A 12,719-nucleotide genomic window follows, 5' to 3' on the forward strand; every position below is an offset into this window, starting at 1 on the left:
ACAGAGGAAACGAGGAGAGAGGTCCTCTTTCCCCTTTGTTATCTGCTTTACATTTAGAACTACTGGCAAAGAAAATAAGGCACTCAAATTCTAGCATATAACTGGTATGGTAATAAATAAAAGTTGGCTTTATTTGTAAGTGATATTTTGTACCTGATAAAAACAGAAAAGGACATTTCAGTGTTGTGTAATATTTTGAGACAAGCTCAAGTCTTTTCAGTATACAAAATTAATGAAGATAAAACTAAGGTAATAGCTGTTAACTATGTATACAAACATGGTTTGGTTCAGCAATACCCATATTTATGGGGGAAAGAAAAAAATAAGTACTTAGGACTATGGGTTAAAACAGAATCTGTTATGGAAGCTAATGATATAGGTTCATAGGTTGGCACTAGGCTATCGGCCCTAAGGCCTACATAAGCCTAGCCATAACAATTCCCTGGATATTTCTTCCCACAACATTTACTTCCTTGGAACCCTGTCTAGCAGGGCAACTGATGTGATCCCCAGGGTGAATTTCCTATCTCCCATCCAATCGTCAAGGTTCCTTTTGAAGAGGGCCAAGGAGGCGCCCTGCTTGACATGTATGGGCAGTCTACTTCCAGTGTATGGGGAGTCTCTGGGTCAGGAACCTATCCCTCCAGCATGTTTTGCTCAATGTGATGACAAGGTTTAGATGCCTGGAGCATGTGGCTCTGAGGGATTGGGATTTCTTTAAGTGGAGCATGTTGAACAGCTCAGGGTTTGACATGGCCTTGTATGTTAAGATCACCTCTGAGTAGACGATATGCCACAGAGTATAGGTGGAGTTTTTTTTAGACAGTCAGCATAGGGCATCTGCTTTAGGCCTGTGATTCTTTTAGTGAAGTATTTCTGCGGCCTTTCCAGCAGTTGCAGATGTCTTGTGAGGTACATACCAAATGGGTCTATATTGAATCAGCAAACGCTTAAAAAAGCGAATGCTGATTCATCGACCCTATTTCAGTGAACGCTGAAAATGCCGAACACTCGAAATAGCGAATTATTTCACAGTGATTAGGTATGCCACATAGGACTTCCTGACTGTTGTGGTGATGTGGTTATCGAAGTTGAGACCACTGTCCACCTGTGTCCCTAATTCTCTCATCACACTTTTGGTGTTTAGTGTACTGCCACCTATGTAGTATTTCATGGGTACATGTTTTTTTACCAAAGGGGATAACTATACATTTCTTGACATTCAGCTTGAGCCCATGGCTCTGGCATCAAGCATCTGTTTCTGTAAGGTCCTTTTGTAGAATATCCACATCATTTGAGGATTCAATCATGGCTCCCAGTTTGCAGTCATCTACGAACTTTGTTAGCCAGAGTCCCTTAGTGTTGGCCTGTACTTCAGAGAAGTAGATGAAAAACAAGAGCGGCCCCAGGACTGAACCCGGAGGTACTCCACTTGTCACTTGTCTGAAGCTGGATTTGGAGTCGGCTGCTTTTACAGTCTGGGTTCTGTCAGTAAGCCAGTTGGCAACCCATCGACTGACGTAGGGATTTATGCCCAGCTTAGTAAGTTTATCTATGATTCCAGAGCGGGGGATGGTGTTGAAGGCCTTGAATATGTGGGAAGACGTTAAGAAAAGATAATACAACAACTGATAAACTGGTTGGAAACTCTGTTTTGTGGATATGGATAGTAAGATACAAGTAGTGAAAAAGTTTCGAGCCCCTTTAGTTTTATACACAAGTCAGTTATATTTTCATCAACCAGAGAAGTTGTAGATAGCAACTAATCAAGAGTTGAAAGATTTTATCTGAGGGAGGAAGAAGGCAAGAGTCAAGTGGGGCAAGTCGATCCTTCCAATAAATAGAACAAGGAGGTTTGGAATTACTTGACTTGAAGAGATACTTCAGACCTAAGCAGTTAAGGCTCCTATACATAGCACAAGCAGAAAGTTATAATTCAAAGTGGTAAGGGATAATGATGAAAGCGGGGGGGGCTCAAGAAATAAGGAGAGACTAGGATTTTGTATACAGATCCTTAAGAATTAACAACAGCCATACAGAATATTATATTCATAAAGCAGCAGAAAGGATTCTATGAACTACGCCAACATTAGAATGGAGACAGGATATTCTGACAATAAGGATGACTGCATTTAGGTGCACAGAGAATAGACAAGATGGGAATGAAGTTTACTGGAGAAAACTGGTAAAGAAGCCAAGGCATTGGGAGCAAATAATTAGGGAGAGAAAGGTAACAGAATGGGAAGAGGCCAAGAATACATTTAGACCATATCTCTCAACCGTACAGACTTTCACAGAATGTCCAGATTTTTGCCTCATATTTTTGTCTGTTCCTTATAAGACAGTATAGTTGTGTACACTTACCATAAATGTAGATGTTCCAGTGCATTCACTGTTGCAGTCATCACATTTGGGTTATCCCTGCCAGGGTAGCCCTCAGTCGGCCCGAATACCAGAGGCTTAGTATTTCTGAGTCGGATGCTGTCGCTTCAGGACTGACGTCAGGTCATCAGTAGTATTAAGTAAGGCAGCCAACACCATTACATCAGTTTTTCTTGCCCTGTCAGGAGCCCCCAAGTGGGAGCTAAGATATGGTGGGAGAACCCCACCAGTAGAAAGTAAATACCAAAAAGTTCCTTGTAAGAAAAGAGAGAGAGAGAGAGAGAAAAGGGGGATGGAGGGAGGGAAACCAGGACTGCAACAGTGAATACACTCTAACATCTACATTTATGGCAAGTGTACACAACTGTACTATGTACTTCATGTTTCACTGTTGCAGTCATCACATTTGGGTTGATTCCCAAAGCTGAAGAAAAGGGTGGAGGCAGTCAAGACTGGGGGCTGGCTAGGATGCCCTAGATGACTGCAGTGGCAAAGCCTGCCTTGGATTTGGAGAAGATAAGCAGGTGGTAATGCTTGTTAAAGGTATGAACAGATGTCCATGGTGCAGCCTCCAGGATGTCCCGGGTGGGGACTCCTCTGAGGAAAGCTGCAGAAGTGTAGGTTGCTCTGGTACAGTGTGTCCTGACCCCCTTAGGGGAGGTTTCCCGTGTTGCTTGTAGCAGAAATGCATGCAGTGTGCTATCCATTTGGAAATGGTTTGTTTGGATATGACTTTGCCCTCTGCTCCTGCAGCAAAGCTGACTAACAATCGATCAGTCCTTCTAAATGATTTAGTCCTGTCTAGATAGAATCTGAGCTGTCTGTGCACACCTAGAGAGTGCAGTATCCTTTCACCCTTGTTTTGCGGGTTAGGGAAAAAGGTGGGCAAATGAATGGATTGGTTGACAGCCACACTGGACACCACTTTTGGCATGAAGGGTGGGTTACTCCTGAGGGAGACCTTGTCAGCATGGAAAATGATGAAGGGCTCTACAGCCATTAGTGCTTGTAGCTTGGACACTCTTATTACTGAAGTGATGGTCAGAAGCAAGGCTGTCTTCCAGGAGAGAAACTTTAACTCTGTTGAAGCTGCTGGTTCAAAGGGGGGCAGGGTGAGCTTTTCCAACACAAAGTTGAGATCCCAAGCTGGGGTAGGTGCTCTTCTGGGTGGCCTCAAGTTGCTAGCCCCTCTTAGGAACTGTTTGATGAGAGGGTTCGAGAAAAGGGGTTCTCAGTGCTGAAATGAGCAGAGATAGCAGAGACATGAATTTTAATAGAGGAAAAGGATAGACCACTGTGTAGTAGGTCAGCTAGGTAATCCAGGATGAGAGGTAGGAAGGGCTGTGCCATATCAGCTCCCTTAGCCTGGATCCAGGTGCAGAACCTTTTCCATTTGTCAGCATAAGACTTTCTAGTGCTAGGTCATCTGGCCTCACATATAACATCTAGAACCTGTTCACTGAGATTGGCAGCTTGTACAGTGGTAAGGGAATAAGCCAGAATGCCAGATTGAGGGTCTGCAATTGGGGATGCATAAATTCACCTTCCCTCTGGGTCAGGAATGTTGGGATCTGAGGGAGATGCCATGTTGGCAGAGGTGACAGGCTGCGCAGCAGTGGGTACAAGTGCTGGTGTGGCCAGTCTGGGGCAATCAGGATTGTCCTCAGTTTTTCCTCCCTTATTTTGAGCAGTACCCTGGTAATGAGAGGTAGTGGGGGAAATGCACAGACCGAGAGGTTGATCCACTGGAAGAATAGAGCATCCACTTTCCAGGCCCTGCAGTGAGGCTCCCTGGTGCTGAACTTGCTAAGCTGATGGTTGAAGTGGGAAGCAAAGAGGTCAACCTTCGGGGTGCCCCATTTCTGAGTTATAAGGTTGAAGGTTCTTTGGTCTAACTGCCACTCGTGTGGGTCCAGAAGATGTCTCCTTAAGTTGTCTGCCAGAGAGTTAAGAGAGCCTGGCAGGAATTGTGCTAACAGGTGTAGTTGCATGGCCAACAGGGTCATGTCGAGCCTGCACAGACTGTAGGAGTGAGTCCCTCCCTGCTTGTTGATATAGCACATCACAGTGGTGTTGTCTGTTCTGATCAGCAGAGCCCCTGGGGAGAGAAGGGGTTAGAAAGCTGTCAATGCATGCTGGACAGCTAACAACTCTTTTTGGTTGATGTGCAGATGTATTTCATGTGGACCCCATTGGCCCTGTATGCACCTGCCGTCCAGGAGTGCACCCCAGGCACAGTCTGATGCATCTGTGGTGAGGGTCTGGGTGGCGTGGGGTTGTGGAAGGGTAGTCCCTTGTCGTGGCAGCATGCTGCTACCCACCACAGAAAATCTTTCCCTAGACACAGTATCATTGGTATAAGAGTTTCCAGGTCTTGAGAGTGTTGACACCAAAGGCTTTTTAGGTACCATCAAAGTTTTCTCATATGCAGTCTGGCATATGGAATGAGTAGAATGCAAGAAGCGATGAACCCCAGAGCTTGCAGGATGTTCCTTGTGGGTAACTGGGGTCTGGTGGCTAGTTGAGAGAAATAGGCTGTCATGTAAATTTGCTTTTCTGGTGTAAAGAATGTCATCTGGAATGCTGTGTCCAGGCTTGCTCCCAGGAATATAATTTTTTGGGTGGATACTACTTTGGATTTCTTTTCATTGATAGTGTACCCTAGGGAGGTCAGTAGGTCCTTTACAAAGGCCAGGTGCTTCAGCAGCTTTTCCTGACAGTCTGCCTGAATTAGGCAGTCCTCTAAGTATGGGTAAATTTGAATATTTCTTTGCCTGCAAAAAGCAATAGCGGGAGCCTGACATTTTGTGAAAACTCTGGGAGCAGTAGATGAGCCAAAGGGAAGCACAGAGAACTCAAAGTGCAGTGATCCTACCCTGAAATGTAGAGATTTTCTGCATGACTCCCTGATTGGGATGTGTCGGAATGCCTCTTTTAGGTCTAGGGTGGCTAGCCAAGCATCCTTGGAGAGCATAGGTAGTAGTTGCTGGAGGGTGAGCATTTTGAATTTTGGTATCATCAGGAAGGTGTTTAGAATGGATAGACTGTGGATGGGGCGCCAGGTGCCCTCTTTTCTGGGTACCAGGAAGAGTCTGGAGTAGAAACCTTGACCTATCTGTTCTGCAGGAATGTGCTCTATTGCCCTCATAGAGAGCAGGGAAAGGACTTGCTTTCTGGCCTCTGCCCACTGGTTTGGAGGAAGACCTGGGAACACTTTTGGGGTTGGTAGAGTGTGGAAAGAAAATTTGTATCCCTGGGACACTATGTTGAGGACCCAGCGGTCATTGGCAATGGTGGCCCAGGTGCTTGCGTGGAAGGAGAGTTTTCCTCCCAGAGGCAAGTGCAGGTGGGCAGAGGGACGGGGTGGAAGTGTAGAGTCATTGTGTGTTCTTACATTGAGGGGGTGGCTTTGCACTCCCTGAATTAGAATTGGAGGTACTCCATTGTTTTGATCTCTGCATTACCTGTGGCTGTTGTCTGGGGGGGGGGTTCTGCTTCCCCAGGGTCTGGGCTGAACTGACCTGGAGGGGGCAGGAAAGGACCAGTGCTTGGAGAGGCAATGCCTATTGAACCTGGGTGGCTAGACTTGCAGGAAATCCTTAACTGTCTGCATAGATTTAGCTTTTTCTTCCATCTTTTTTTTAAGAACTCCTCTGCCTTGGTGCCAAATAAGTTGCCTTTGTGCAAGGGTGCATCCAATAGTTTAGATTTGACATGGTCTGGCAAGGGCTGTTCCTTAAGCCAAGCATGCCTTCTAAGGACAGAACTGGTGACTGCTGTCCTGCAAGATCCTTCTAGGGCATCAAAACCACAGTGTAAGGTGTGCTTAGTTACTTGATTTGCAGAATGCATTAAATCTTGTAACTCTATTTTCTGCACAAGCAAGAAAAATTATATTTTTTGTTTGAGGTGTTTATGGTATGCTGCTGAAATTTTAGCATATGGAACTGACAAATTTAGTGCTCTAATAGTAAGAGTAGCAGAGATGTATAGTTTTTTACCCCATCTGTCTAATGCTCGGGAATCCCTATCTGAGGGGGTGGGATTCTTAGCAAAAGTTGCTTTAATTCCTTTAGGCCCTTGGGAGATAACCTTAGGGCCAGCAGGATTTTTGAAAAGAAATTTGTGAGAGTCAGGGACTCAATACCAGTCAGGTTTCCTGGGAGCAGGAGGGAGGGTGTCAGGAGTCAAACTAGATTCCATGAAAACATCATCCACAACATCCAGGACAGGAGGAATGGCAAAAGGTCTGTGCTGTGGAAGATCTACGAATTCCCTGAGTCTCTTTTTAGACTGAGGGTAGTCCTGACATTCCCATAGGAAATGCTCCTTTAAAGTATAAAGGGTTTCCCCAAAGGACAAATCCTTGGGTACAGAGGCTGAAGGAATGGATTCCTCTGCATCAGAATCCTCATAAGCAGAGAGGGGTTGCATGTCTTCATATTCAGAGGCATCAGAGTCATCGGACTCCTGTTCAGATAAAACTACTGGGGACAAATCTCTTTTTCTTTTGGAAGGGGTAGCTTGGCTTCCCCTGATCAGCATTATAAGGTCTTCTGCCATTTTAAGCATTTGAGACTGAGGCAAGGAAGCAGGTGCCTGAGATGGAGTTGTCAGTTTCTTGGGTGTGGTTCATAACCTGGACCTTAGAAACTCAATAGTTTTCGAAAGAACAGTAGATGCGAAAGAAGTCGTCAGTTTGTGTTGAGAATCGGTAGTGCGAAGTACTTCCTTGGAAGTCGGTGCCTGCTCAACGGCTCCGGACCCATCCAAGGTTGAGACAACAGCATGATCCTTAGTCGATGAAGAGTTTTGCAGCATACCGGACACCGAAAGGGTCTCGTTAGCGGCCTGCGAATCCACAGAAGTGGGCATCAGGGGCTGTGAAAGCGCCTCACTGAGGACCGGAGAACTGACTACTAGCTTAACGGAAGCATTGTCGATAGATTTGGACCTGTGCGGTCTGTCTCTGTCCTTATCCTTCCGTTTTTTCAGAAGATCTGCTGTCGGATGGCTTACCAAAGCCATATCGGAAATCGAGGACTGAGAGCAAAAATATCTAGCTACAATAAGGGCCAGATGACGTATAGTTCTGGCGTTGAACACAGCACAAAAGCGACAGCAGAGGACGTCGTGGTCTGGGCCTAAGCAAGTGACGCAGTAAGAATGAAAATCACGATGTGGTATTTGCTTTCCACAGGCGAGACAATTGTTAACTTTTTCTGACATCAGTTAGAGCAAGAAAAAAGGATCCCCAATGGGGTACTTAGCTTGAGAAGACTTCAACTTCAATTCGGAAAACGAAAACTCAGGTAGCGGCCAACCGGCACTCATGCGATCTGCTTCTGATTCGGACTCCTCGACAAGAAAGACTGATGTAATGGCATTGGCTGCCTTACTTTATATACTGACGACCTGATGTCAGTCCTGAAGCGACAGCAACAATGCGGAAATAGCCTCTGGTATTCGGGCCGACTGAGGGCTACCCTGGCAGGGATAACTCAAATGTGATGACTGCAACAGTGAAACACGAAGACCATCAGTGGTTTTCTGGCAAATGACTGAGGATTGAAGTCACTAAATAATGACACTCATTGGAGTTTCAGGCTTCATACCCTTCAAAAAATGCATGCTAACACAAATTCTGCTATTCTAGTAACTAAGTTTATAACATCAATATTTAAAATCTGTCCCTGTTCTTTGGCCTTTGTCCCCCATTATTTTAGGCTTTCTCCAGATTTCTTGTGCTAAGAGGTAGACAGGTATGATTTGGACTACAGGCTACAGACTGCCTTCCCTATCAAAGAGCAATATAGGCAAACAGAAAGGAGCAGGGGGGCTCTTAAATGAAAGACCAGTACTGGCAGAGTGTTGAGTGGAATCAAGAACAAAAGCTGCTGTTGAAAATAGGATAATTAGGGGGACATATAAAATTTTGTATGACAACTACATTAATCAATCAGGGGAGGTGAGGAAGGACTGGGAAGAGAGACTGGACAAGTAATGCACAAAAAAAATAAAAACACTCAAATGTTTGTATAGGTGTTTTTATAGCCCAAGCAAACTCCACAAAGAATTTTTCCTCAGGGAGATTGCAAATGCTGGTGATGTGATTAGGAAGAAAGAGGTAACTGGGAGCATATTTTTGGGGGAGTGTAATGAGCTGGCAGACTTTAAAAATTCCCTGCATACTACTGTCAGAAATACTGTGTGAGCAAACTGGAGTAACTAAGGAAATTATTTTGAGTTGTGATACAAAATTGGAATTTCCTAGGCATGAGGCCTTGCTGAATTTAATTCTGGTGGCTGTCATAAAAATAAAAAAAAAAGTTAAAATGGAAATCTAAGTCTAAACCAGCTGTGCTAGAAGTAGTGAATATAGTTACAGATATGAAAGAACTGGAAGTGGGATCTTTAGGAAAAGGATGGTGCAAACTACATAGAAAAAAATGGAAAAATACATACAGAATAATACTTTGGAGGAGGGATATTGTTTAAGGGAAGGCAGGAAATGAAAGAGCTATGTAATCTTTCATTGACAATGACTGTATAGAAGATTGCATGTGATGTATAAAGTTTGCAACTGAATATATGTCAATATGATTTATTTTCATTTATATAAATGTATGACATTAAAAGTCTTAAGTGATGACTCAAAGATGCTTCTTGTTTAAAAAAAAAAGAAAGAAATAAAAGTGCACCAAAAGAAGCAACAGCCCTTTGAGCAGCGTTGCCTGTGCCCAAATATAGTACAAATGAATCTTCCTAGTGTGGAGTTTGGTACAGGAATCACTTGTATGGTTGAAGATATGTATCCCAGGGCTCTCAATATATTTCACGCTGAGGTAAATTCTAGGGAAAGGCAAGACTGCAAATAAGAAATCAGAAACTGCATTTTATCCTGAGAAGGATAAAATATAGGAAGAGGAAGTGTTTAGATTACAACATACTAAGACCTAATAATGAGACGGTTCCCTGGTGAACTTGAGATCCTAAGGAAGCTTGGCCCTTGAAGATGCCTGGAGAAGCTCATCCGAGTTAAGAGTAAATATGTATAACCTGTAGCCTGCAGAATGCTATGAAAGGACCTAGGCATCTGGAAAATACCCTTGGGCTTTGAGTTGGTACATCCAACTGTCTTGGAGTTGACATCTTCTGGAAAAGATTATAACTTTAATCCAGAGTATCTCCTAAGAACATTCCTAGTAGCACCATAACTGCATTTAAAAGAATGTTTGGCTATGTAAACAGCTGAGATGAGCAGAAATAAGACTGAAGATGTACTATCTGATTCATATCAACCAGAATAAAAGAGATACCTAATCATATGAGTATGGTAGATGACAGCACATTAAAAGTGTTGCAGAAGTGTACACTGCCTTTCCATACCTGTCCATATCCCTGCCTTTGCCATTAGGTAGGGAATTCGCAGATGGGACTAGTTTAGTAGATTTGTTCTGGGTTCAAACAAGGTATGGTGAAGTCATCTTGTAAAGCCTCTAATATAACAGGAAGAGCAGAAGGTCTGAGATCATTAACATACAAATAACTAATATAACTTTCAGTGCATGTCTGACACCCCATGAAGATACTACATAATTTTCAAAATGGCATCCCCAAGCGAAAGCTCTTCAAGTGGAGAGTCAGGAGTCAGTGTCCATATCCTCATACTCAAAACTGATAACTTTACTGAAATGAGAGGAATTTTACTTCTGAAACACAGTCCTCTTCATCAGAAGTAGATTCCTGACCCCCGTGAAGAGAAGAAGCAGGAGAAGAAAGGAAATGAGGAGCCTTTAAAGACAAAATTCCATTTAACAGTCCTTGGGAAAAATCATACCACTTCCTTTTGAGGGTTCCTAGTGGTAGAAGGAAAGTACGGGGCTGTGGAAGTAAACTCACCATAACACTTAGATGTTCAAATGATCACTGGTGAGGTTTTTATGCCAGAATGTGGACATTTATTTTTTCTTGTTCTTAGCACTGTCCTTTCAGGGCTCAGCCTCCTTCTGTCTGTCTGTTGGCAGGAAAGCTCTGAAGAGCTTGGCGCTCAAGTTGGTCTTCTACTCAGCTCGAACTGCCTGACAGTTTAGGTGAGTGGAAAGTATCCAGACTCTTTGGAAGCTGGCAGGCTGTTGTATCCTTAGTGAGATATAACCCATATACAGCTAAGGGCACTGCAGCAGTGATCAATATGACGAACATCTGCTGCTACTACTTCTTGGGAACATCCACAAAGATGTACTGGGGAGGAGGTGACCCCTTATATACCTCTATAAGGATAGTGGGAATGTCCTTTCAGACTAAGATTTGAAGTCTGCCCTTAGGTCCTTTGGAGATGAACAGCCAAGGTTCCTCTTTTGCAGCCATACTGGCCATCTGATTGGTCATGATCTGCCTATAATAGGGTCATGACAACAGCAGCAGCATCTAACACTGAGCAGTTCTCCACAGTGAAGGGTTGTGAAGTGTCACAGCATAGGCGACCATGTGAGATCAGACAACAAAAGTGTCAGAAAAGTATGACTTCTTTAGTTTTTTTTTTTGTGGCTGCTAGGGGATGTACAACTGGGCAGATTCAGAGGTCATCCTACCCCATGCAAGCTCCTTTAATCTCTGGTTTTCTAAGCAGTCATTAAGGGAAGATAAATGTCTTCTCAGAGCTTCAGAGGCAAAAGATTTACAAGTAAGATACTTGCGGCTGTGAGTAGATTCTAGACAAAATAAGTACTTCATGTGACTATAACCATAAATTATCTGCCTCCTGCAGCTACATTTACCATTCTTTGACATTAAAAATATAACTTTTCAGGCAAAAATTAACGGAAAAAAGCAAGGCTCCCCAAATTGGATCCCTATATGCTCACTCGCAATGAAAACTGGCACAGGTCGGATGGCTGACAGCCCAAAGTGAAAACAATGCCTCACTGTTCTTGCTGCCAGGAAGTAAATTTTGAGGATTTTCACACCTATTCATCCCATATGCACCATTTTGCTCTCTTGCACTTGGGTCTTACGCCAGACATACAGCCCAAGAGCAAGGCACCCACGTTTTGGTATAATGGTTGGATATACAGTATCCTTGGCAGGATACTTCCCATATGCCACTACAATGATCAGTGAAGAACATCACCTGATACTAGCAAGAACAGCATAAAAAAAGACAAAAAACAGATGTAGATGGAAGCAAAGTCCACAACCAAAGATGCCTCAATCAGTCTTCAGTATGTTGGTTCTACTTTCTTTATGCAATACTATCATGCTACAGTAGAAGAGGAAAGACAAGGTGGCTATAAACAATACATGAACAATAAACCTAGGATCCACAACCTTTTAAAGTCCATGGGGATTCAACTGTACTAAAAAAAAAAAAAAAAAAATATGCAGATCTTGAACTATCAGCAAATAAAACGATGACAGACCAGACCTTTGTAAGACCTCAGTCAAGTCTGTAGCAGTTCTGAAACTATATCACCAGTCATGCAATCAGATAGAGTACCACAATGAACATGCAGTTCCACTTCAACCAACTTCCACACAAATATGTGAAGCAGCTAAAAACGTTGATTCATACAAATGTATTACCAAAACAACAAGTGCCACATTATATCTATGACAGCACTCATTCAACAAGCTCTTACATTGGACTTCGGGACTCATGATGGTATACCCCACATAAAGTTAAACTACACATCCATAATATATTCAGGCAATGACCACCTCACAACTGCCGCCCTCTCAGTCCTATTCTCTAATGTCTCCACATCTGACTGTACTTCATGTATTTCCACAGAACTTCCACCCAAATGACATGGAACACTGGATACAAAAATGGTTAGATTGTACCTTTTCTGTTCTTTTCTTCTGGAAAATTGAGACAATTGTGTTCTGTCATTACAATCTGGCTAACTAGTAATCTTCACAAGTAGAATACTGCCCACAAGTTCTTTCTAAACCCTATGTCAACAATTATATGGGAGTTTTTTTCTATCAAAGAGTACATTAACAGTACAAAGCAGACATACCTCCCCTGATTTATGGCACACTGTACATCTGGCCTTATCTGATTCATCTGTCGTAGTTGCTGCTGCTGCTGGTTGGGGAGCTGTTGCTGCTGTATTCGTTGCCGTTGTAGTATCTGTCACCACTGTTGTCTCTGTAGTTGTATCCGTGTTTTTTTGCATCTGCGCCTCATAAAGGGACAGACATGTTGAGCTGCAGTATTCTTTAAATATGCCACTGGACCCACTCTGAGTTGTTAGAGAGTCTTTATTGACCAGCTCTCTGAAAAGAGACATCATTTAAAAGTAACAAGTTTTGTTTTTTTACAAATACAC

General features: G+C 43.3%; 1 protein-coding gene across 2 annotated transcripts in view; it reads right to left on the reverse strand.

Annotated features, from left to right (window-relative positions):
- The window catches only part of ZMYM3 (zinc finger MYM-type containing 3), a 3,891,108-nt gene that overhangs the window by 2,657,299 nt on the left and 1,221,090 nt on the right, over nt 1–12,719 (reverse strand). For both annotated transcript variants that reach the window (XM_044056844.1, XM_044056843.1), the window contains exon 6: nt 12,408–12,666. In XM_044056844.1, the coding sequence (XP_043912779.1) occupies nt 12,408–12,666 (259 nt within the window). The remainder of the gene's footprint in view (nt 1–12,407; nt 12,667–12,719) is intronic.

This window comes from Protopterus annectens, chromosome 14.part0 (genome assembly GCF_019279795.1).
Source record: "Protopterus annectens isolate FY-2018-M chromosome 14.part0, PAN1.0, whole genome shotgun sequence".
NCBI classification, from domain to species: Eukaryota; Metazoa; Chordata; order Ceratodontiformes; family Protopteridae; genus Protopterus; species Protopterus annectens.